At 40.2% G+C, this 26,757-nt stretch overlaps 1 protein-coding gene across 1 annotated transcript; it reads left to right on the top strand.

The window, feature by feature from the left end:
• The first annotated feature begins 1,233 nt into the window (after positions 1 to 1,233).
• IPMK (inositol polyphosphate multikinase) lies at positions 1,234 to 23,515 on the top strand. The gene is made up of 6 exons (XM_028729636.2): positions 1,234 to 1,725; positions 7,466 to 7,551; positions 10,780 to 10,876; positions 11,992 to 12,164; positions 15,241 to 15,322; positions 16,715 to 23,515. The coding sequence occupies exons 1-6, from the start codon at positions 1,509 to 1,511 to the stop codon at positions 17,332 to 17,334; spliced, it is 1,275 nt and encodes a 424-aa protein (XP_028585469.2). The 5' UTR covers positions 1,234 to 1,508; the 3' UTR covers positions 17,335 to 23,515.
• The last annotated feature ends 3,242 nt before the right edge of the window (positions 23,516 to 26,757 follow it).

The raw sequence follows: 26,757 nt of genomic DNA, 5'->3' as shown, positions 1-26,757 counted from the left end.
GGATGCTCTGTGTTACTAAACATATTTACTCAAATTAAGTCCAATGGGGCATTTACAGCTTGGTAAGTGTGCTTACCAGAAATGTATCCTCTAGCTGTCTAGCAGAAGTCTAAAGGCTAAAAAAAGGCTACCAGTGTGAGGAGAGCAACTTTGCTCAAAGTGAGACTTCACTCATGGCCTTCACTTTGAGCCTTATTTAAAATTTAGAGTAGGGGTCCAGTCCTGCCTCAAACTGAGCTTTGTCAGACCAGGGGTGCGGAACCTTTGATCCTCGATGTTGCTGAACTTCAATTTCCATTATATCTAACAATTGACAATGCTAGGCTTGGGCTGATGAGAGCGGAATTGGAGTCCACTGTGGCAGAGTTTAGTTTGTAGCAGAACTTGTGGTTTATTACTAGAGCTCAGTCCCGTAAAAATAATATGTACTGGGACCTCTCTTCCGCAGAGCACATGCAGAGTGCTTTCTCCCTCTCACCACTCCCTAGACAACAGTAGGGCTGGCCCACTCATGGGATGCATGCCCTCCAACATTTCTCCGATGAAAACATGGACGTCTTAAGGAAAAGCGGGACATTCCGGGATCAAATCAGAAACTGAGGTGGCTTTTGTAAATCCAGGACTGTCCCTGGAAAACAGGGATGCTTGGAAGGTCTTCTAATCAGTAGATCCCGGTTGAGATCTTTATCTCTGCATTGTTCCCATAGAAACCAACTTCCAAGAGTCAAAGTCCCTTTGCCCCCAATAAAATATGGTAGAGGGCCGGGCACCCCCAAAGTTGATGGGCATTGCCATTCAGATGCGGTGTGTGCACTGCATCAGATGTGGGGCAGAGCTTACCTGTGCCAATATTTTATTCAATCTTCAATCGAATACCAATTCAATTCAATATCCAATTATTCAATACTGTACCAATATTTTATCCAAGTTGGCACCCCTGATTGCTCCTGATGTAGTAGATCTTCCATGGCGGAGAAGGGGGCACTATTCTCAGGTGCCAAAAGGTGTTGGGTCGGCCCTGGACCCCTGAGCTTAGAGGGAAGGTTTACCACACAGCACAGAAGGGCGCGGCTGTCAGGTAGCGCTGTGCCCTTGATAACAGCAGCGCTGCCTCTTCCTCGCGTTCCGAACAGCCGCGTAGGGAAAACCATTCAGAAGCCGCCCCCCACCCAAGCCAGGCACGAGCGGCTTCAGTCGCCGCTACTGCGCAGGCTCGCTGCGAGCCGCGCAGGCCCAGTAACGACGAGGTGCTGCCTATCTCTCGCTCTGGCTCTCTCTGCTCAGTGCCGCTTAGTCAGTCGACCCGAGCGGTTGAGGCGGCTGAGGGAAGCCTCCGCTCCGCTCGCCTGAGAGAGTGGAAGCACTGCGGGCGGGGGCGCACGCCATGGAGCCGCGGGCCTGGCCTGGGCTGCGAACGGCGGGCGGCGGCAACGGCGGAGGAGGCCCTTGAAGGCGGGGAGGAGGAGGAGGAGGAGGACGTGGCGGCGGCGGCGGGAGCCTCCGAGGAAATGGCCACCGAGCCCCCGCGCTGTGCGGCGAGCAGGGAGCCCGAGCGGCTTCTTCGGGGCGCCAGGGCGGACGTGCCTCCGGGCTCCGCGGCGTCGTCGTCGTCGGCGGAGGGAGAAGAGGAAGGAGGAGGAGGAGGGAGGAGCGCCCGGCTGCTCAACGGCTGCGTGCCGCTGTCTCACCAGGTGGCTGGGCACATGTACGGCAAGGATAAGGGCGGTAAGTGGCAGGCCTGGGGTGGGTGGGGGGCTGGGTGCGTGTGTGGGGCGGGTCCTAAGGGGAGGCAGGAAGCCGGGACCCCCCCCCCCGGCACCCCTTCGGCAGGGAGTGGGAAGTGGGGCTGCTCAGGTACCCCCCCAACCCAAGCCAAGTCCCTTGGGTCCGCGCTCAGCAATTAGAGCGGGTTTGGATCTGGATACAAAGCAACCAAAGTCCGGTTTTTTCTGCCTTGGGTGTTATTCCCCTCAACGTTTCCAAGTGTGTGTGTGTGTGTGTGTGTGTGTGCACGTTTATGCACGCGCGTGCGTGTTTTTGGTGTGTGGGATCCAGTGCCCTAGTGTTAAATAATAATACTAGGGTGAGTTTTGCTTTTACTTACGACATCGGTGTGTCCTTAATGTTGTGGGTGATACGCTGGGGTTGCTTATGTCTCTCTTTCTGACAGCCCTCTCTCTGAACCGTGTGAGTAATATTCAAGACGTCCCTTGCACGCGTGGGGTTGCTTAATTTTGTCGTCGTCCCCCGCCCCAATCCGGCGAGAGACCGCTTTGAGGTCTTCTAGGGACTTTTTATTTTATGGCTGAGTGGTCTTCCCAGGCTCCCCCAATCCAGCCCCTGAACCCAGCTGAGAAAGACTGCTGGCTGTGGCTCTATGCAACAATAGTATTAATTAAAAATAGGCATGTTAATTGTAAGCCATCTTGAGCAATATGTGTAGGAAGGACAGGGTGTGTTACTGTATATGACAGCTGAAAATGATGCTCTGAAATGGATTTTCAAAAGTAGAATTTGAAGGTTTTGAAATCCACGCAGAACTTCAGTTTGCTTTTTTCCTTACAAAATAGCACAGTGGTATTCTACTGTCTCTGTTTGTATACACCTTGGTGGTTTACAGTAAAACATTTTTCCCCCCTTTATTGGGAATGTACTAATGGAGCAATAATGAAATGACACATTCTCCTGCCTAATAAGCTGTTTAAAGCGCTTTCTTTTTATGGTGTCTTTGTTGTGTTTGCTGCTGCACATTTTTCTGTGTTAATTTGGTTTTCTAATAATATGACCTCCCTGCTCTTTCTAAATCTTCAGGGGTATCTACCTACAAGGTCCCTGCTTTTCTTGTTGATACCTAAGCATGTAGTCTTAATCTGAGGTGTTTTGTAGGTTTAATGTTTATGAATAGGAAGTTTTGAAGCTGGGGAAATGACCTGACTCTCTCTTCACCACCCCACCCCAAAGAAAAAAGGAAATTGGATTGGTAGGTTTGGAAAATAATGCCTGTGATTCTGCTCCAGAAATCCCCAAAGCAGTTACTTTAATTGCGAAATCTTGTTTCGGATTTCTGCAGGAAACAAATTGCATGAAGAATAAACACACTGATGTACTCCTGTTTTGAGTAAAAAGAAGGTTTGGCATTCATTAGGGAGAAATTTCATCACTGCAGAAAATGTGTTTATCCTTGTATTCACATTGTGTTTTGTGGCAAATGGACATGAATACAATGAGGAACTTAAAGAGATTGTGTCATTTAAAGTGATTTATATGGCAACTAGAGGGGCTTTACATGTGTATATATAAGATGCCGTTACAAGAGACAGATTCTGGTTGGTCTATTTTTCTTTCCTAGCTAGGTTCTTATAGTCTTTGTATTAAACAAATCAGACATGATCAGCCAGTATTAGTCAAATACATCTGCACAAAGATGAAGTGGAAAAGTGCCTGATCACTTAACCATGGTTAGGTTTTGCAGCATACTGGTTGCTTCTCCTCCCATGCCTCTTCTTCCCCTTCTTTGGCAGGTATTTGTAAAGTTGCTTGATACCACCCAAAGACCCTGCCCAGGTGGGAGAGAGGAAGGAGAACGGATTATGTTTTTGTTTATATGATAATATATTGACCGAGATGGAGGTGAGTGAATGAGCTGGCTGTAACCTGTGCTTAATGCTTCTGGGGATGTTTTGCAAACCAGAGTTCTGGTTGGCAAAAAATAGTTGGGTGGTGATTAGCTGTGTTATGAGTATAGTTAGTGGGAATACAGTGGTACCTCGGGTTACATACGCTTCAGGTTACATACACTTCAGGTTACAGACTCCGCTAACCCAGAAATAGTACCTTGGGTTAAGAACTTTGCTTCAGGATGAGAACAGAAATCGTGCTCCGGCGGTGCGGCGGCAGCAGGAAGCCCCATTAGCTAAAGTGGTGCTTCAGGTTAAGAACAGTTTCAGGTTAAGAACGGACCTCTGGAACGAATTAAGTACTTGAGAGTACCACTGTACTTGAGAGTGAGGTTCCTATGTAGAGGAGTGCTAAGGTTGTGTCTGGGACATGTTACTGTGGAGGTGGAAGTGTGGATACAGTTTCTATCTCATTTTAATTTGGCTAAAATACTTTCTATGTGGAATTGTTATTGTATTTTATTTTTACTTGCATTTTTTAAAATTAGGAACATATTTTGTTTTCCTCTTAATTATGCTGCTTTAATGTCTTTATCGTATTTTTGTACTTAAATTTTCAGTTGTAATATTTATCGAGATTTTGGAATTTGATGTTTTAAGATGGGTTGTAATCCACTTAAAGAACTTTTCAAAAATATAATGTGATATAGAAATGATTGAATAACTAACCTGGGTGCTGTTGCTGAGAAGGCCCTCTAGCAAGTTGTAGATCACCTGATTGATGTATGCCCCCTTTTCTTCAGTAACCGCACTAGATGGTTTCTCTTAACTCATTCACACTTGTAGAGTACTCATACGGAGTTCAAAAAGTTGTGAAAATCGACATTTCTTGTATTTGCACCCTATCCTTTCTTCCAGGAAGCTCATAGCAATGCGTGTTAGCACCAAAACAATGTCATGATTCAGGTTAAACTGATAGAGGGTGATTTGCCCAAGGCTGTGCAATAAATTTCGAAGTTGAGCAGGAATTTGAAACTGGGTCTTACACATGTTCAAGCTCAACATGTAAATATTCACCCCCATCATATTCTTGCATATGCATCTTTATATTTTTACAAGATGTAATTATTCATTTTTATAACATTGTTTACCCATGAAATGCAGATAGTTACAAAAGCAAAGGTTCAAATGGAACAACTGAAAGCAAGGATTTCACAAGAAAACTGGTTTGTTCCTGAAAGGAGAGGATTTTAAAGTGAGAACATAGATTGTTTAGCTACAGTTTTCATGATTAACCTTCCTCACTGACTTCTGCTTAAGCCAACATCCTTCTAAGGTCATAATGTGTGTCTCTTCTTTAGGGAGGGGGGGGGGGAACCATGATTGAGAGCTATCCCTGTTGCAGTCAACTTCAGGAATAACAAATTTGCATGGATTATAAGAAGTTGAAGTTCAGGGCTCTGGCATGTACGTGGTAGTGGTTACAGATTTTTTAAAAAAAGTGTTTCTAGCCCTTGTGGACTACAAATATAGGTATGAAAATGCATGGTTAATGCCTTCTGGAATCTCATAACCTAAAGTGGTGACTGAATGATATTTAAAACAAGAAAATAAGCAACTTTCCTACATTTGCGTAACTCACACAGATCACAAGATATTTTTGCGTGTGTGATGCAGATCTGGGGTTACCTTGGTGCAGATTTTCAGGGTTTATTTTTTAAGTGCAGAGTGCTTGCAGCCCTCCTTATGTTAGCGTAACTGCATTTTATTCCATCCCATGTATTTTTCTGTTCTCCCAACTCCTCCTCACTGCTGAAATTTAGATTATAAGCTCCTTGATTTTGTGTTGTTACTGTGGAGTGTCATGTATATTAGAGTTCTGTGAATGAAAGATACTTTTTAAACACTTCACATATTCATAAGGTGAGATCTGCTATATCAGTCTATATTATATTTATACTTTACTTATTCCATTGGTTTTCTTGGGATATAAGAATACCAATGGCTTTTTGTTGTGCTGGCTATATTTCTTCCAGTATCAGAGCTAGTATGTATGCTTCTGAATGCCAGCTAGGATTGAGTCATAGAATCATAAAATTGTAGAGTTGGAAGATAGTGCTACTGCAGTTATGTCCTGCTCATGGGCTTCCCATAGGCATCTGGTAGCCAATGTGGGAAGCATAATGCTGAACTGGAGTCCTTTGATCAGATGCAGCAGGGCTTTATGTATGGTTTCCATACATAAAATCATAGAATCACAAATACAAAAAAGTAAACACGACAGCCTATATATTCCACTATTAAACTGTTGAAACAGTGGAGCACATTAAAATACCCTTTTAAGTTTCCCAGTTAAAATTTTGTTGTAGTAAAACTTTGCTTTCGAAAAATAAACAAACTTGGGCTGAAGTAGTCTTTCATGAGCAAATAATTATGAAGTATTGGGGTCATCACTGAGAAGATCTTACTTCTCTTATCACTGTCCCAGGTTCTCACCTTAAATTTCATTTCCCTAGTTGCTAGCACACACAGAATTTCAAAAAGTGGAGAGACTCCTATGAGAGTTGCTCTTTTCACTATACTAGAAAAAAGCTGTTCTGACATGTGCTCTGACTACTTAAAATTCTTAATAAAGGGAATTTATAATAGAGGTGGGAAGGGGTAAACACTCACATTTTGCTTATCTGACAAAGTGGTTTTGATTGTGGCTTCACTCAGGGTTGCATAATGTGACCATGATAACAACAAAGATTTATTGCTGAAAATAACATTATGTTCAATTTTACCTAGAAGCTAAAGTTTTACTTTTACTAATAATAAAGTCCAAAGGCTGATTTTTATAACTATAACCATTACTAAATAGAAACCTTGGTTATTTTTCAACTAGTGGAGATAACATTTATTGTAGTCTGTTGTCCTAATGGTCAAACTGCAGCCTAGAATGAGTCTCAATTTTAATTTGTGACGTTGTGGTTGTATTAATATTGCCTGTCTTGAATGTCTTGAATAACATCATTAGAAAGAAAAAAAACGACATGATACTGAAGTTTCATTTGGCTCCAAAGGGCTTATTCCAGTAGTTGCAAATAAATGTTTAAGGATTAAATTTTAAGTTACCACGGCTGTGAAGAAACTTCAGTGAGATGAAACTGTTCAGAACTAACACTGTTTTGGTGATTGAAAAATAGCAGAGAAGGTAGCTGCAAAATAGCAAAACTCTTGCTCCGCATTTGTCCTGGTTCTTGTGTAGCTAGGCCATGGCTCAGCATTACCTGTGAACCCTTCCCAGTAGCTTATCTATTGTTTCCTTATTGCCAGTCATCCATGATTTGAAGCCTTGGCTTGTTGCTTATGAGCCTGTCTTCGTTTTAGCTATGGCTTGGCATTACATGTGAGCTCAGTACTTTCCTTAGCCATAGTTTGCTTGGCTACTCCACTCCAGATGCTCACCAGGGTACAAATGCATGAGGCTAGAGCAGATTGGAAACAGACCAAACTTTGGAGAAACAAACCATAGTTTGACAAATCTGTGGGATAATTTATGGTTAACTACTGATTTGTTAAACAAATAATGGCTTAGCATTACATGCAAACAAGGCCAATGTGTGAAAGATTTGCCTGGTCTTCAGGATAAGTACCAGACTCTAAAGGTAAGGTGTATATTCTCTGTTTTATTGATTTCATTTAAAGAAAGCTGCTTCCTAACACGAACTCTTACTTTCCCCCCCTAACAAGAACTCTTGGTTTTTTTTTGAACATTTAGTTTATATACTAGATTATGTTATCATAGTTGGACTCAAAAGTATGCTGAAGTTAAGATGTGAACAAATGTATTTGTTGTTTCCCAGGCATCCTGCAGCATCCTGATGGCACAGTCCTCAAACAATTGCAGCCACCACCTCGAGGCCCCAGAGAACTAGAATTCTATAACAAGGTAATTGTTTTCTAATTCATCCTCTAACTGAAGTTATGCTTTTTTTTTTGGTTGAATTTTTTGGTTGGTAGTCTTGATCAGTGCCAGAGACTGATTATAAATATGGGAGGAAGATGACATACTTTGGAGCTTTTGACATCAGTGGGTCTTGAGTATGACTAGTGTTTGATGTCTTCCACTGTCAGTAATGTTGGTGTGCATCCCTTTATTGACAGTCTCAGAGGTCATCTTGTGTACACAGCAGACACACTGGTAGTTTCATCATGTGCCTGTCTGGTTGTTGGGCATCTATCCATAACTTTCCCCTTGTTTTTCTATCCAGTCATACCTTGGGTTGCTAACGTGATCCATGCGGGAGGCACGTTCACAACCTGCAGCGCTGTGTCTTCACACGCGCGTGACACGATTCGGTGCTTATGCGCAAAGTGTGATTTAGTGCTTCTGTGTGTGCGCGAGCGCGAGCGCCGAAACCTGGAAGTAACCCGTTCTGGTACTTCCGGGTTCGGCGTGGTCCATAACCCGAAAACGCACAACCTGCAGCGATCACAACCCGAGGTATGACTGTATTCCATAAGTGAGCTTCATGCTAGCTGTGATGTGGCCCCATTGGCAACTGCTTACCGTATTTTTTGCCCTATAGGGCGCACCGGCCCATAGGGCGCACCTAGGTTTTTTTGGGGGGGGGGGGATAAAGAAAAAAAAATTATTTCCCCCCCAGGCGCGGGGCTGGGGCGGGGGAAGCTCAAGCTTCCGCCGACCCCAGCCCCCAGAACAGGCTGCTATTGCAAGCCTTGGGAGCCTGGCGGGAACTCCCACCGGGCTCCCCAGGCTTGCGGATATCTGCCCGAAGCCCAGGGCGCGCTCCGCTGCGCTCCCCGGGTTTCGGGCTGCAGGCTGCTGTCCGCAAGCCTTGGGAGCCCGGTGGGAACTCCCGCGGGCTCCCAAGGCTTGCGGATCACTTCCTGAAGCTTGGAGAGCGAGAGGGGTCGGTGCGCACAGACCCCTCTCGCTCTCCAGGCTTCAGTGAAAGCCTGCATTCGCCCCATAGGACGCACACACATTTCCCCTTCATTTTTGGAGAGGAAAAAGTGTATCCTATAGGGCGAAAAATACGGTATTTGATTATCTAGGGGGCTATTTAGGCATGGAAGCCTCTGGAGGAACCGACTGGTTTATTCATTGAAGAGGGTGTGGTACATTGCACCAAATAAGGTGTGATATTGGAGTAAAAGCCAGTTTGGTTAAGGGGGTACTAGAATGCTCCTGCTTCCCTGTTTCCTTGAAATCACTTTGTACAGGAACCTGGGGTTATGTAGCTAGTTACTGGATCTCATGGCATAGGTGGCACATCTTTGAAGTTAACTTTTGTTTGCCAGTAGAACAAACTAATATTGCAAATAAATGTTGAAACCATTCTTGGGGAATGAAATTACAACATATGTTTGGTTGAGTCAGAGTGGATTATGTACTTTCTACCAGAGTTGCCTGAAGTAACATTAGTGTGCACGTGGAGAGAAAATGTAAATAGTTCATTAATATATGAGCTCTTGGAACAGTTTGTGCTGAAACATTTGGTTGCAAATGACTCCATTCCCTATTAAAGCCAAAGACACTGTGATCCTCATTTAGGAAATGTCTCCTATAACAAAGTATTTTTTTCCTGCTAATCAGACCTTATAACTTCTTCAGTATAAGTAATTTGATTATTTTACTATTCCTATAGTTGGATGCCTATATTGACTTGTTTTTTAGGGGGTGGGGGATTTGGAAAAGGAATAAATTCACCAGAGTTTGTAGTGTGTTAACAATAATAATTTAGAGTCCTAAAATTAACCTGTTAGCAAGCTTCAGCTTTTTCCTGACCTACATAGGAGACAGGCAAGGCAGCCTGTGATCTGTCACCTGGTTTCTCTTGGTGACAGAAAATCCAATAGTTCAGGCAGACAAGAGTTTGAAGGCATTTTTTCCTTTATAAGTATATATAATGGACAACAGTAATTTGTAAATCCAGCAACTCAGTTGTACGGTCTTGTTCATTTCCTTTTTAAGTGTAACTAGAATAACAGGACTGACTGTCATTCTGTCTCTGAAAAGTATTTGCTCAGCATTTTGCCTCTGCAGTTGTTATTGCCAACTAAGGGTCAAAATTTAATATTGAATAAAAAATTTTAAAATTGCATTGCTGTCACATTAGGAATTAGTTGTTGAGTTGCATGTTTTAATATTCTTTCTGTTCTTCATTGATGGTGTGGCTTTGCTGCAATTGAATGACAAGTCATGAACAAAATAAATAATTGCATCCCTCTAACAAAAATCAGGTATCTTATGGCACTAGGAGCAATGCACTTTAATTGTTTTACAAATTCAATCAATGATAAAGCTGCTAATGTTACAGTACACAAGTTTTGCAGTCCACTCTACTTCACCTTCCCCTCCTCCTCCCCACCCTTCTTGGAAGCGTAAACCCACAGTTGGTAGGCTATGTTAAGTTCCTGTATTTACTGGATGCTTTCTAGGGTTATACCAATCCAATATAATCTTTTAAAGGCCATTTAGTTTAGGACTTTGGGGTGGGAGAATGCCGTTGATTAATTAATCACTGAAAGATTATCCTCATACTTGATTTTGCCATAACTGAAGGTGAAAGGGAGACCAGATTGTCTCCCTGTGCCCCATCCTGCCACTAGTACACCTAAGAATGTTTTAATTAGATTGACTCATGCTGCACAGGATCCCTAAGCACACATTGGTGTGCTTTAGTGCTGTCAAACTCTGAATTTCAATTTGGGGTGTGGTTGTTTTGATAGAAAAATACTTATTTTTTATAAAAGACTTAACAGTAGTTAACGTTCTGGCACAATTTACAGCATTTATTCTGAGAGACACTTTGTTTCCTTTCTAAATGGATATTGCTCATTGAGTGTGAGGTTTTAAACATACAGAGGGTAAGATTCAACTAACAAGTCCTGTTAGTGGAAGCCCTGGGCAAGGTCTTTAGATTGTGTACCCCTGAAACTGGTTGGGTGCTGGTGGTTGGAAGAAGCGCTGGGACAGCGTGCAGGGGTATGAGAATGAATTGTTCCATCTGGCAAGCCTAAATGCTTGTGCTGAAGATTACCTTAGCATGATGTTGAATTCCCCCCATAAGTTCTAAATATCCAAATGTAGTCTGCCACAAGAGGGAATTGAGTGGTTTGTTGCAGTTCAAACATATTTCTTTTATTTCAGGTTTATGCTGCTGACTGTGAAGACTCTGTGTTTCTAGAACTCCAAAAATATTTGCCAAAATATTATGGAACCTGGTCATCGCCTACTGCACCCAATGGTAATGCTGTTAGACAGTGCAATAAGCACTAATTTTTTGGCAACTGCTTGGGAGATGGTTCTGAAAATGCCAGAAACTAAGTACCCGAGCACAGCGTGATAAATCACTATCATGTGGAACATCATGAAACAATATATTGCTATGCTTTGTAGATGGAAAAATGTCATGTAAATAAGGGCTGTTTTCTGCAAACTCAATTGATTCTTCAGTAAGATCCAGTTTAGCATATTTAGGTCTATTGCAGAATTTGTATGTCAAAATACACCTTCTACTTCTAACAGCAACAGGGGTACCACTAGTAGGGTACAGTAGTCTTGCAGGAAGATAATATAATGACCACCGCCAAGAATAAAGGTTGGCAATTTAAAGCATGCTAAAGGGCTTATTATTATCTTTTAACATTTTATACTTTCTCAGCATGTTAGTTACAATTTGCTTCATTGAAAGGATGGTTACTGTAATTACTTACATTCTTACACAGGAGGCTGAAGCTGACCTGGACAGCAGATTTCATAATAAAAATAATTTATAAAACACTACTATTATATTAACTTATACAACACTGTCTGATAGTGAGAAGGGATATAAAAGTATACACAATGAAATAAAATCACAGACTAAAAGGAATCATTGTTGGGAATTAGATGGTTAATACAGTGGTGCCCCGCAAGACGAATGCCTCGCAAGACGAAAAACCCGCTAGACGAAAGGGTTTTCCGTTTTTGAGTTGCTTCGCAAGACAAATTTCCCTATGGGCTTGCTTCGCAAGACGAAAACGTCTTGCGAGTCTTGCGATTTCCCCCCGCTCCCCCCCCCTTTTCTAAGCCGCTAAGCCTTTAATAGCCTCTAAGCCGCTAAACCGCTAATAGCGCTAATCCGCTAAGCCGCTACTAGGGTTGCTTCGCAAGACGACAAAAACCGCTAGACGAAGAGACTCGCGGAACGGATTATTTTCGTCTTGTGAGGCACCACTGTATAATGCTTGTTGTAATATACCACAACCAGGAGGACGTCATCTTTGAGCCACTCCTGTACTTGTGTCCTTTCCACTGACCTCTAATGATTGGGTTGGTTAGATTATGACATTGATCTGGTTTATTCTGAATTGTTAACAGATTTGTACCTGAAACTGGAAGATGTGACACACAGATTTAAAAAGCCATGTATAATGGATGTAAAAATAGGCCAGAAAAGCTATGATCCATATGCTTCCGCTGAGAAGATTAAGCAACAAGTCAGCAAGTACCCATTAATGGAAGAGATTGGGTTCTTGGTGCTAGGCATGAGGGTAAGATGCAGTTCTTCATTGGATTTTAAATCTTTTTATGCTCTTGACAACATGGGGGCAACTAAAATTATGTTTAGATGATATTTTCAACAAAACAACACCACCACAAACTGGCTTATAAGTATAAAACCAAATTTGCTAGAATAGAGATAGACTTATAACCATTCAAACAACAAACATACTAAGGTGCCATGTGCAAGACAAAGCCTGGAGATACTGTAAACATGGAGTGGATAAATGTACAACTCGATCTTAACAAGCTACATGTACAGTAAATGTTATACAGTCTGGATAAATGAACCGTTCAACTAGTAGCATAAGTCCAATCTTGGAATGACAACCTCCGTGCCACCACAGCGGCAAGGGTAACATCCAGTGCTAGATAATGAACGAGACTCTGGCAGGCTAACTAGTTATGCGACCCTGAGCTCCTTTTGCCTACTTGTGTTAGTCTCACCAGGGTGGTGGCTTTGATTTGCCTTCCCATGATTGATCCATGTACACGGCTTTGTGTTTCCAACTCAAGACCCATTGAAGAACATCTCATCCAGTTCAATCTTTGAAAAACAGCTTTGAAAAACTTTTTCATATTCTCCAGTGTGCTATCCTTGCCGTTGTGGTGGCACAGGGTTGCCGTTCCGTGATTGGACTTACACTACTTGTTGAATGGTTCATTTATCCAGTCTCTATAACGTTTACTGCACATGTAACATGTTAAGATAGAGTTGTACATTTATCCACTCCATGTTTACAGTATCTTCAGGCTTTGACTTGCACATGGCACCTTAGTATGTTTGTTGTTTGAATGGTTATAAGTCTATCTCTATTCTAGCTATTATTCTAGTAAATTTGGTTTTATACTTATAAGCCAGTTTGTGGTGGTGTTGTTTTGTTGTATCATTATCACTGTCACCACATTTGATACTTTGTGTATATAGATGATATTTTTCCCCATGGAAAGATGTTAGGAGTCAGCATGCTTTGGGTTTGAATGTTTTCTGTCATGCCGTATTCCCTGCTTCCCTTATTGCAGGAAGATGTAGGTGACTGAATTGAGACAATCTGCATTAATTTCTCATTAATAATAATAATAATGAGAAAAGAAGTGGGTAGGGTTGGCGATCTAAAGGAAGACCTATTATTGATTTCTCTTTTGAGTACAATAATCTGAACAGCATCTTCAATATTTTCTTTTTTCTTTTTATAAAGAAGATTGTACTTTGTCTAGATGTGGACTTTGATAATATATTTCTTTTTATCTCCCTGGTTTTCTCATACAGCTCTATCCTTCCTCCTTTATCATATTATATACTCAGTAGTTCCGCCTCTTGCACCCCATACTTACGTTCCATTTCATTGTTCTACTCAATAACACCAGCAAATAGCTAGATTTGTTAACTTCATATTCATAACTTCATATGGGTTGCATTCAGAAATTTAAGCTGTTCACAGCAGTCCTCCAGAGAGCTAACATGTTGTGTTGATAGCTTGGCTATCCCTTCAGGCCTTTGGTGCAGCATGGTGATAGACTGCAACAGTCTTGCATAGCATTGTGTTAGTGAAGCATAAATTGACTTTTAATGTGAAAGATTTGGCTTTTAACTGTATAAACTGAATTCTGATGCTGAAGCGCATTCAAAACCTTAAAAATTAGCCTTCGGGCAATAGATTATAATTGTAATTTCCCTAGCCAAGTAGAAGAAAAGAAACAACATGTTTTCTGTTTGGTCCCCATGGAGACCTCAATGAGGCTCTAGTTATTAACATATTTTATCAGTATATTACTGAAGGTGGATGATGTTGTTTGGCACTTGAATTTGACAGACATTTTTGGTCTGTTCATAGATGTTTAGGGAGCTATTAACGTTCTGTACTGTATGTGATGTTCAAGTTCTTTAGTATTATTTTGCTGTCCAGTTGCTTTCATATAGTGCCAAACACATGTTCATTAACATTTGGTGGGAGAAGTGTATTATTCCTTTATCATAATCTTGCTGACTTCAGTCAGTTGGTTCCAACCATTCCCAGACTCCCTGTTAAAGCAGCCCTATATTTGTGCTTAACTTTCAGATCTGGTGTAGCGGAATAAATGTCCTATGTATATTCTGGATTGGCATAAAATATGTCAGCAAATATCTGTTCCTTTAATATAATGAAAATGGGCAGATTTGGATAGAGACATAGATTGCAAAAATATATATATGCTGTATTTCCTATGTCTGTAGGCATCTCTCTAAGATTTTAATTGGAACACCATGGTCTGAAGCCTGTATAATAATAATAATAATAATAATAATAATAATAATAATTTTATTATTTTATTATATATACCCAGCCCATTTGGCTGGGTTACTGGTGGACCTTGCTGGATGCACTGCCTACTGCTTCTGTTTGTGTAGTTACTGAGAATGAAAAATAAGTATCAGTTCATTTGCTGTCCCATGTAACAGATATAATTTAAATGTTGGTTTAGTGATCTTATTCTAGATAATATTTTTTTTTTGTTTCTAAACATGCTGCTGTTAGTGGTTATATGCACACATATTTTTATATTCATTTGATTTCTATTTTTATGCAGCATGTTTATTGTTTTCCAGACAGATTTGTTTTGCAATGATGTTTGGTCATAAACTTATATGTCTGAGTTTAGATCCCCTGTAGAATACTAAGCTATCCTCTGTCACTGGCCTATATCCGAAGACTACATAGGCCAGTTGATTCTGGGGCATCAGAGTAGACATTCTGAACACCCATAACTTTATTTGCACTGGTTTCTTGTTATTGGACTGTAAAGTATAGAGAGGTATATAACATAACATCTCACTGATGTATTATTCCATTGAAAAAGCTATATCTGAATATACAAAGTTTATGATGTTTTCAATGTGAACTTGCTGAGTTTGGATTGCTAGATAGATCCAGCTTATGAAATAGTTTCAGAGATGTGTGGATAAAGCATTTTGAAAAAAAGCCTTCTTTTGTATGCTGAAGAGTACATTGGAACTAGTCCTAGGACAAAGACATTTTTTTCAGAAATCAGATGGCAAAATTACATTATTATTTTGTGTGTTTTAAGGTTTATCGCGCCCATTCTGACAGCTATGAGACGCAAAACCAGCACTATGGAAGAGGCTTAACGAAAGAGACAGTAAAAGATGGTAATGTTTGGCTTTAGACCAGGTTGTAGTACTACTGTTAGGCCTTTATTACGAGACTGTGTGCTTATAAACTACATGTAGCTTGTCTCATAGTTAAGAAAATTGAGGACAATATTATAAAATCCTCTAGCATGCAGGATTGCCAGGGAAGGGAAGGAAGTGGGATCATTCTGATTTGAGGTTAAAGGTGGGAGAGTCGGATGGAGGAAATATGTGTATCTCTGACTTAGCTTCGGATGAGGGAGTTAAGGCAGCATAGCCTGCTTATGCCAGGGACCTCCTAACTCACATGGAGATGCACTGGATCCTAACCTGCTCATCCTAACTTGAGATCCTGCTATAGGATTGCTCCCCATGAATATTTTATAGTGCAGTCCCAGCTCTTTAGTTATAAATTCTGAGCATTGATACTGTAGTATGTTTTGAGGGTTTAAAGCGATTCCCATAAACTCTCACAATAATCCTGGAAACTAGGTCAGTTGTACAGTGCAATCACAACTCACTTAAGGGTTCTGTTCCAGAAGCAGCACACGCATGCAGAATTGTGCATAGTCAAAAGCTGCCTGCTGGAAGGGGGGCGGGGATCTCACAGAGGAGCTCCCTGCATCCCCACTGCCAGGGGAAGAAGAAATCTTGCCTTGGCAGCAAGACCAGTGGGTAGTCAGTAGAAACAGATGGAGGAGGAAGAAACCTGGTTCCTTCAGCTGCAGAAGGGAGGAGAAAGGCAGACAGGGAAAGAGGCAGGCAGAAGCTGCAACACTGTTCCAGCTTTTTGCTTCTGCCTGTATGTCTCTAGGTTGGCCTCTCTCTTCCCTTCTGCAGCTGGGATTTTTTTCATCCTCACTTCCCTGCTCACCATGCAGCTGAGAGAGGCGGGTTTCTTCTTCCTCTGTCTGCCTCTCACCTCCCTTCTGTCTTAGTCTTCCCTCCTTGTCTGCTGTAACTGTTACCCAGAAGGCAACTGCTGCCTGAGCTGAGTGTGTACAATTGAATTTGCACAAGTAAAATGTGGAAGATGTGATCATGCTATAGTATTCCCATAGTGCATTGGGTGGATAAAACTGAAAGATGAGGGCTTGCTTAAGTGCATGTAAGAAGTGAGACTTGAACCAGAGAACACCAGAATAAATCGGACACACTTTCTCTGAAATAGAACTTTTAACATGGCAATTAATATTTTAATGATGGGAAATCTGAATTGGGGCACTTGTCTGAATTTTGGGGGGCATATTATCAGCTGACTCTGAATAGCAACTTAAACCTGAATTCTGTTACATGAATAGCTGAGAATTTGTTGTCAATTTTGCTTTTTGGAAGCTAGGCACCATTGCTATACTGCAGTTTGAACTTTCCAGTCAGTGGCTATTAATTTTACTGGTTTCTTTCTTGCAGGTGTGGCTCAGTTTTTCCATAATGGATTCTGCCTGAGAAAAGATGCTGTAGCTGCCAGTATTCAAAAGATTAAAGAAATACTGCAGTGGTTTGAGAAGCAGAAGCAGCTTAACTTTTATGCAAGTTCTTTACTATTTGTCTATGATGGCTTGTATCCGATGACAACTACATGGTTAAATGATGGCAGTCTGGTCGAGAAGGGAAGAGTGTCCAAGGGTCAAGTGCCAAGTGGTGGTACATTGGAATATAACAACAACATTCGGGTCATCAGTTCTACAGAGAATGGCAAGGTAGAGACCTCTGTAGGCAAAGGCTTCTCTAAAATGTATGCACTTCACAAAAGGCACCAGAGTCAAATTTCCCTTCAAGTTGAAACTGTGGAACAAGACAACATATGGAAGAGCAGTGCTTGCCTTTCACAAGAACATCTGAATGGAAATGTTATACCTCAGCTGGAAAAAGTTTTCTGCCACATGCCTACTACGCTGCCAGAAAGCATGGAGGTTGAAGTCAGGATGATAGATTTTGCGCATGTGTTCCCCAGCAACACACACGATGAGGGCTATATTCATGGTCTGAAGAATTTAATTACCGTCCTTCAAAATATTTTAGATACTTAAACTTTTTGCTATGATTTCTACTGGGGGCCAATTATAATGAAAAGCAACAACATTTCTGCACTTGTGATTCTGTTATATGTTGGTTTGTATTGTTCTACATTTTACTTGTCTTTGTACTTTTGGTAGGATGATCAAGTATTTTATAATCTTACTCAGGAAAATTATTCTGTAGTTTCTTACAGTTTAGTAAGAGAGAAGCTAATGAGATTTAACTGGTAATCGTAGGAACTTGCATTTAACTTGTGAAGCTTAGCTAAAATTGGGGGATGATTTGTGTCAGATAAAATGGTAGAGCTTTCTCATACCCTTAAATATTTTAGCTTAATCAGAGTCCATCCATGCAGCCAGAACACTGAGCCATATCTCTAAATAACGGGTTATTAGGAGAATATTAGAATATTATCCTTAGGTGTTTACTACATCTTTAGAACTGGAGCATTTCTGAGGGATAAATACTTAAAAATCTATATTCGAATTGAACCAGCATTTTAGTGTGAGGTGATCATACTGCTTCAATCTTAAAACTGGGTAGGTATGTTCTTCTTTTCATGGCTAAACTTAAAAGTATACTCGAACGGTGTAATTTATTATGAGTGCTATTGAAAAGTTTTTCAAAACTTATGAAATAGGAGTTGTCTGCCATGTAAAGATGTTAAATGCTGTTTTGAAACATTTGTGTCAGATTTTGTGCCCTATTTTGTTTATAAGCTTTATATTTAGATATTCAACTAGGAGTTGCTTTGGACATTGCAGAAAAAACAGCAAAATAATATATACTAGTGAGTCTACAATGTCTAAAGTCAGTTATAAAAATAAGGTAGTACTATGGCCATTCATTGTGTGGGCAATTTTCTAAAATTGCGCAACCAGTGGTTAAGATAGTTTTAAGAGGTTGCAGTTGGAGAGAGTATTTAAAGAGCTCTCCAGTCTCTTAAGTTGCATTCTCTTGAAATCCTCTCATCCAAGGAATGTATGAGCACTAGAAATAAGTCCATGTTGAAAAATGGCCATTATAAGCCAGGGTCTTCAAAATTATTAAATTGCCTATGGTGAGAATAAGGACTGCTTTATCAGACATAATACTACACATTGATAAATACAAGCAGATGGAAGCCAGAGACTCAAGTAGAGGATGTTTAAAGCTTACACCCACATTTTGGAACAAACCACAGTTTCTGTTAATTCCAAATACAGGATTTTTAATTTATTTTTTTTAAAGCTGAGTTAGTTCAGTCGAACCAGAATTGCACTGCGGCTTAATGTTGTAGTTTCAATAAGCCACAGTTTACCTGTATTACAATATAATGGGAAACTGCATTTTGGAACAAACCATAAACAGTAGCTATAAATGCTTTCTTGTGCTCGAACAGGAGGGGGAGAATTTGTGAATCTGAGGCTTGTGTCTGCTTGCTCTCTTAGCGTTACATTTGAAGTGGGCCTTATCGTGCAAACGTTGGGCTCATACAAGAGAGCTTCCTTCTGGCAGCATGTGCATCTCCATAAACATAAAAAAGGCAGAAAGGAGAGTATGGACCTTGTTCAACTAATGTGTCCTGGTAGTGGAAGCCTGTGCAAGGACTTTCGTTAGCTCCAATGGCTCTAGAGTGTTAGGAGACCCCCAAAGCAGTAGGAGGTAGAGTGTGAATGTTTTGTCTGGCAAGCTTAAGTACTTGTGCTAATCAATGATTGGCATAGCTCTACAATGAATTTCTCCCTAGGTGACATTGCACGACACCCCACAGCAATTCTCATGGGCATGTTTCAGAATCTGTCTAGCATGGAAATGGTTGCAGTCAAATCCAGTGATACAAGATGGAAAATTGTACAAATCAGAAAATTTTCTGGAAAATCTTTCAGTGCTTTATTTTTTCCCCATGGAATTTTTTTCCTTTTTGTAAGTTTATTAATAACTAGATGCCAGCTGCAAATACAGTATAAGGCAAGCTTGGCAGTTTTGACATTTTTAGCTTTGCTTATGAAACACAGGTAAATTAGATCACTTTTTATAAGCCATCAGAAAAAATTCTAGCACAAATTATGCTGTGTAAATTAAGTTTACTTAATTTGCATAGGAAAAAATATCCTCTACCACCCCCTGAAATTCACATCGCTGGAAAATGCTTTTTAACCAAATGTCCATTTTCTAGTTGTGCCGTTAAGGAGAACACTTTGCCTGACTTCAAAACTACCAAGAACCAGAGGTTCCTGTCACTGAGCAGGCTCCACTTGGAAGCACCTTACAGCAATGCTGTAAGGGAATTATGCAAACAGACAGTCTCTCCTGCATTTGATCACCCTCCCCCCGAACTTTTTAGAAGGAAAGCTACAATTTTAGGATTAATTTCAGTGTTCTTCTTCATTGTATGGTGTTTTGTAGGCTAATTGGACATAAGAATTTATCAGAGTTTTGTGTTTTCACTTTCTAAGGTTCACTAGAATACTGATTTTAATTGGAAGCAACATGTGGTAAATATACATGGACTTTTTATTTCCTATCAAAAAAATTCTACATTGATAAACAGTTTCCACATAGGTTATAAAGTGAGCCTTAATTAATAAAAACCAATGTCAAAGGTGATACTACCATCTTTAAGAGTGATTAGGAGAATTCAGTGTTCTGTGAAGTAATTTAAAGCATATTCTGAAAAAAGTTACACTATTCTGTCCTATTGAGCTACCCTTGTCACAATTAGCTTATTCTATAGTAGCTTATGTTATCTGTGTCTGTTTTCTGTTCAACACAGAATCTTTACACTCACACACACACATATGGGTATGTCTAATGTAGGCAGGTATTTATTCTTTCTTGTCCTGTACCATTTCACATCTGTAGGGCAGTAATCTGTATGCTCTGTAATATTAGTATTATAATTGTTGATTGCTGTGCTGCTTACACTATTTAATGTAACTAGAACATTGTAGGATCACCTTACAGAAAGCACTCCTATCTAATTTTCAGTTTTTATAGTTGCAATTGTAACAGAATTATACTCATTTTTATTCAGTTGGAAGTTAAGAGTACTTTAAATTAAAAACTGGGTACAGCTAAGACTAGCCCATTCAAATGTAGACTGCAGAAATGGTAAATTCAGAACTTATGTGACTTTCACGGGAGGAAAGAGAAAAGAGAATAAAAACTCAGAATAGGATAGTATGCTTTCCTTTATGTTAGTATACTCTCACCATTGTTTATGGACTAATTTCATTATTTCCGTTTCTTATTCATAGGAAGCCTTGTAGAGTGATGCTTTAATAGCATAAGCTTGGGTACGTAATTGTGAAAGTTCTTATTTCATAGATTTCCTGATTCTGTAGCTTATTGTGTATGTTGGAACTTGGATGTACACAGGAATGCCTGGTACACACAGAGCCTTCCCTATTCACCTAATGAAGGAGGCAAGTTGATTTTATGTGCAAAAAAATAGATACGCCCACCTCTAATTGAAGTGGATATGAAAACCTGTGTATTATGAGAAGTTTGTGTATATATCAGAGCACCTACAGGGCTTGAAATTGGAGCCCTTGTGTAGCGAAAGGAGTATTTAAATGTGTCTCTTTGGAAGGAAGAATGACTGATGTAAACACTAATGAAGATGACTCCACAGCTACAGCCTCTGTAAATGACATTGATTTTGAAAAATTGGCTCTTGTCACAAGGACACTTCTTAGTATCGCTTCTGATGTGTTTGTGAAAATACTCCTTTTAAATGTATTTTGTGGGAAATTATGTACAATCTTACCTGATAAGAATTTAAATTATATAATTTTTTAATAGCAAAACATTTTCATTCTTGGTATTTTTGGATATTAGTGGTTCCTGGTGCATATATTCAAATGAAATTTAAAATAATGGTATTATGAAATGTTAAAATATTTTAACTAACTAGTTTTACAGAACTATGAAATTGTGTATAATTGTGTTTTCACATGGAGGCTGTATTTTCAAACTGAAATTATTTTTGTTCTATTGTACAGGAGAACTATTTTTGCGTATCCCATACATTACATACCATTCCATATGAGATGCTTAAATTTTAGGAAGAGACTATTTTCACTTAAATTGTGGATTGAATGAACAATTTGGCAGGTTACAAGTAGGTTCTATGCATGCTTACCTGGAAATACGTCCCTCTGCATTTTGTGGCATTTCTTAATAAGCGTGCATGGCACCATGGCCATAGTCTGTCATAGCAGAACTGAATAAGGGTCACTTAGGAATGTGACTAAGGGTGCAAAATACTGCACGGATTTTGAGGGAAACATATTTCAGTATTAAATACTAAGCTAGAGAGAGAGAGAAGAGGGCACAACCACTATAGCCCATGAGCCGAAACCCTTCTAAATTCCTTTATATTATGGCCCTTTTAAAGGACTGCAACTGATACAAAACACTCCTTTCGACCTGTTCATATTAGCTATTTTAAATTTTTTTTTATATTGTTTACACTATTTGCAATAACCGTCCCTGCTGAGTGCCTTCTGCTTCAGGTTTGGTACCTTTTAAATGACCTCACGTAGCATCTGTTGTGATGTAATGGAATGCTTTAAGGGAGAGTTGAATGACTGTATTGATTATGTCCCACTAATGTTGGAGAGTATGGTTTCAATAGTTAGCTTCTTTTGATCCAAAACAAATTCATTCGGAAAACTGCCACGCTTTATGCTCAGTTCCACAATTAATAGTAAATTGTGAGCCATGCTTAAAAACCTATGAGTGAATCACATAATGAATTACTTAAGCCCCCCCCCCCCCTTATGTTGTCTGGCTCGCATGTTACCAAATAAGCCAGAATGGGTTGAGGAGGCATCTATAGCAACAGGACTTGGGAACGGGGCATTCTGAAGGGGTGGGAACTGTGGCTTTGGCTCACCCACCCCATATCCCTTCTCAAGTGGCCCTACCTCAAAACTTTGCTTTCTGTGGACATACTGCCTTTACTCAACAATGACAAAACCCCGGGGGCTTAATACACAATCATATGCATCCATGTGCCTTGCCGGTACTCAAAAGAAGCATTGGATTTCAATTCCTGAAAAGAGGCGACCTCATTTGTGTGGTTGTGAACCAGTCCTTAGGGTGCTTGAATCTGGCCATATGTGAATCTTTTTGAAGAGAGCCTTCTGTAGCATATTGTGTGGAAAGGAATTTGAATAAGAGTTTAGGTTGGAGATGCTGAAGAAGGCAGCAGTAAATAATTTATTCACTCAACGTGTAGCTTTTTGCAGATCGTATCCATCCAAAAGCCTTACATTCAGTTTTGTTTTGCCTGTTTTCTATGTACTGTTCATGCTGGTAAACCATTGAATTGGAGCCTAGAGTGATGAACTCATTCAGCTGTGAAATATTATTACATTATATATCCAGGAGCTAAATACTGCACATTTGTAATTGTGGTTTTGTTAGCTGAAGTTAATGCACACTTAAAAACAAAACAAAACAAACTTTCATACTATGAATATTTCTACTAATCTTCCCTAGATAGCAACTCTGAGTAGTTTTGTATGTAGGTATAGAAAATTAATTTTTGTTTGCCATTTAGAGAAGTGACGCCTGTACATTTAGAGTTTGTTGGAGATTAATCTTTACATGAAATCCAGCAACAGGAAAGAGAAAGCAACAGTGGTTTTGGGAACAAACGAACATTTACACACATTGTCTAAATCATTGTCTAAATATGCTTTTGAAACGTATAAATGTTGGCACTGGAAAAAAATATCTGAACTGGCTGAACTGATTTTGAACTAAAATGTCCAAATATGATTAATATTGCACATCTGCATATGAATGATACCAGAGTGCACATAAGCACTTTAATATTCTGAGAACTGTACTGGAAAATATATGGAAGCATGTGAAATTGCACCTGGAGCTGGATTAACTGGTGGGGGTGGGAGGGGGGATTTTACAGTTTAAATGTACATGAATGAATGAATGTAATCTGGCCTCATTTTCTCTGGCTCAAAAAGTTGAAATTGTGTTGTGCAATGTCCTTTTTTGGTGTTTGACTGTAACTGATATTTTGGGAGGATTGTTGTTGGACTGCAGAGGTATGTGTTTTATAGTAAAAAAAAAAATCTATTATGCTATATACCAATTCTTTTGTAATTTATGTGATATTTAGGTGATTCTAATAGCTGTATATTAGGCTGACTATTAAATTGTCTTTTAAGTTACCTTGAATGCATTGTCCTTGACTTCTTAAGCAATGTATTGCTTCAATTGTGAGAAAACATTCTCCCATTTTTGTAGTTTCTGTTGCCAGGTGAGTTCTTCCTCTCTTAGCTGTTTAGTTCCTCCAAGATACCAGACTTTTAGAAGACATCTGAAGGCAGCCCTGTTTAGGGAAGCTTTTAATGTTTGATGTATTACAGTATTTTAATATTTTTTTGGAAGCCGCCCAGAGTGGCTGGGGAAGCCCAGCCAGATGGGCGGGGTATAAATAATAAATAAATTATTATTATTATTATTATTATTATTATTATTATTATTATTATACTACTGATGAAGGTGTGTACTACCAAGCCCCTCATAATTTTGTTAGGCAGTATTGTTAAACAAAAAAAGCTTTTGGCCTGAGGAGCTTACTGTCTAAAACTGTGTGTTAGAGACAGAGGTATGTAGAAGTAGATTGGTTCTCTGTTCCAGCATTAGCAAAGACCTGACTGATGGGCATTAGGAACAGGAGGAGATTTTCTGTAGTGATACTATAGTTGTGGAATTCTTTCTCCAGGGAAGTCTGGCGAGCCCCTCTGAGGGCACTTGAATTTTTATTATCATTATGTAAGGGAATTTACGATTGACATTATTATGTTTCTACTGCGTGTTTGCTGTGTTTCGCTGGCTTTTAATCCTGGTGTGTATTTGTATCCATAGTGCTTTGTTTGATTTTTAACACTGTTTTTTCTTCTAATGCCTCCTTTGAGCTGTTTTAATTAGTTCTGAAAAGCAGCCTGTAAATAAATGCATAAATAAGAGTAACAGGAAGAATATGTGCAAAGGCAACTAGACGTGCTTGGGTTTCACCTTTGTAGGAAGAGAGAGCCAAAGGTGGTATCCAGTAGCAATTCCCTATTATGGAAGGAATGTGTCTGCAAGACTGGGAAGGAGGGAATTCATCCTCCTCCCTGAAGTGCGCAGCACCCCCTAAAATCTTCTCTGGAAGGACTCCCAACTCTTTGGAGCAGATATACAGGGGTGAAGGGTACTGCACTGTGGAGGGGGAATTGCCGAAAAACACCTGCTTCTCAGTTTTATTGACAGATTCCTTCTGTCAGTGAATGGTCACCCTTAAGGAAGTAAGCCGTATGCCTGGAAAGAATTGTGAGAGGTGATTTTTGAGGCAGTTTTGGTTTTCATTTATTACACGTCCCTTTCTTTTATATAACTTGAAGCCAGTGGGCAAAGGTTTCCCAGGAAGCCAGTGTAGTGGTTAAGAGCGGTAGACTCGTAATCTGGTGAACCGGGTTCGATTCCCCGCTCCTCCACATGCAGCTGCTGGGTGACCTTGGGCTAGTCACACTTCTCTGAAGTCTCTCAGCCCCACTCACCTCACAGAGTGTTTGTTGTGGGGGAGGAAGGGAAAGGAGAATGTTAGCCGCTTTGAGACTCCTTCGGGTAGTGATAAAGCAGGATATCAAATCCAAACTCTTCCAAGCACTGACCAGACCCACTTAACTTTAGCAAGGTGGCTGTGTCATTTGCCTTCAGATCGTAATCCTACCCTAGTTGTGAATGGAAGAGTTAAGTTGCTACAACAGAAAGGCAGGGAAGAGGGGGCCATAGTAGTCGAGGTGGAAGATGACAAGAGCAAAAGTAGTAGTGCTTGCCAAGGAGCTGAAGGAGGACTGGATTTCTGGAATATTGTACAGGGAGAAGCAGTTTAAGATTACGTTTTTACTAAGTTAGGAGTGGCAGCTGAAAGGTGTGGCAAATGGAAAATTGCATATTCCTGTGCAATGTGTGTGAGCTTCTAACAGCACGTTTTGCTGCTTTCCTGGTGTTTTTTCTCACCAGGGTAGCATGGAGGCAGAACAGATCTACACATTTATTGTAAGAAACCTGTTCTTATTTTACCCTCTTAAAATCTGAATGATTTTTTTGATGAAAGTTTAAGATATTTTTCCATTGACCTTCAGTAACAATCTCTCTCTCTCTCTCTCTCTCTCTCTCTCTCTCTCTCTCTCTCTCTCTCTCTCTCTGGGTGATTTACACAAAAGGGAAATAAAACACACCCACACCCAGCTCAAATGCAACCTGTTCAGATAAGTTAGAAATGTAAGAATTGTTGGAAAGTCCCCTGCTGTTTCCCTTACTACAGCTCTTCTGATTCTTAGTGGAAGTTTGATTTCTATACATTTCAGATGCAGTAGCCCGCAGGACAGCACAGCATGTACTATTTCAGAGGGAATGAATGTTTAAACCTCTAATTTTTTTGCCAGTGGGAAACACAGGAGCTGTGGAGTGCCACTAATGTATCTTAATTGCCATAACTTTGGATCTCAATGGAAAAAAACAGTTTACAAAGTACTTACAACCCCCCACCCCATCCCCCAAAAAATAATCTTGAAGAAAGGGGAAAGAATGAAGTTCAAGGATGACTTCTCAGAAGTGGGAATGGTGGTGCTTCTCTAAAAAATAGATTACAAAGGTGAAGGGAAAATGTTAACACAGAAAAGATTTCTGCTCTGGTGGTGGTTTTCGACACAAGATAATATTACGTTGTGTCAATTGCAGTAGACATTTGTATCACCACCCTGTTCATTGTTTTATTGTTATGCTCTGGTGGAAGTTTGGCATAATCTAGCCACCTGGGAGAAAACACTGCTAAAACTGCTTTACATACTTGTTTAAATCCTTTCTATCTTTCTGCTAGAAAGGAATTTACAGATAATCTCACTGTGGGAAATACAGCAGATGCAAGGTTTTCTTTTGAGTCCCCTATTACCCTTATTGCCACATGCATGCATGGTTTTCAGAACTGATTTATTATTTCCTTCTACAATAAAGATGTTTGGGTTTTCCCTCCCTTTTGGAGAATCAAGATGACATTGGTGATCTCCTTCAGCCTGTTCTGTTTTGATGGTATTTGTAGTCCATTGTGAAATTGCAGTCACGGTCACAGTGCAATAAATTCCACCTGCTGCCATGAGGGTGCTAAAACCCACAGCGTTTTCATCTGATTTAGGGCTAGTACACGCAACCTGCCTACCAAGTGGGATCTACTTGCAGTCTCTCTCATTCTTGTGTCCATTTTGGGGTCTGACTTGTTTGCATTAAGCAGAGTGAGCAGAACTGCATATTAACCACATATCTTTTCAATGTGTGGTAAATGATGCCATGGAACAGGCAGGTTGCCATGTTCTTGCTAACACTGCTGTTGTGTGGTGATTAAGAAAATGGGACGCGGGTGGCACTGTGGGTTA

Source organism: Podarcis muralis, chromosome 6 (genome assembly GCF_964188315.1).
Source record: "Podarcis muralis chromosome 6, rPodMur119.hap1.1, whole genome shotgun sequence".
NCBI classification, from domain to species: Eukaryota; Metazoa; Chordata; class Lepidosauria; order Squamata; family Lacertidae; genus Podarcis; species Podarcis muralis.
The sequence above is the reverse complement of the archived record's forward strand: the minus strand, read 5'-3'. Positions and strand labels throughout refer to the sequence as shown.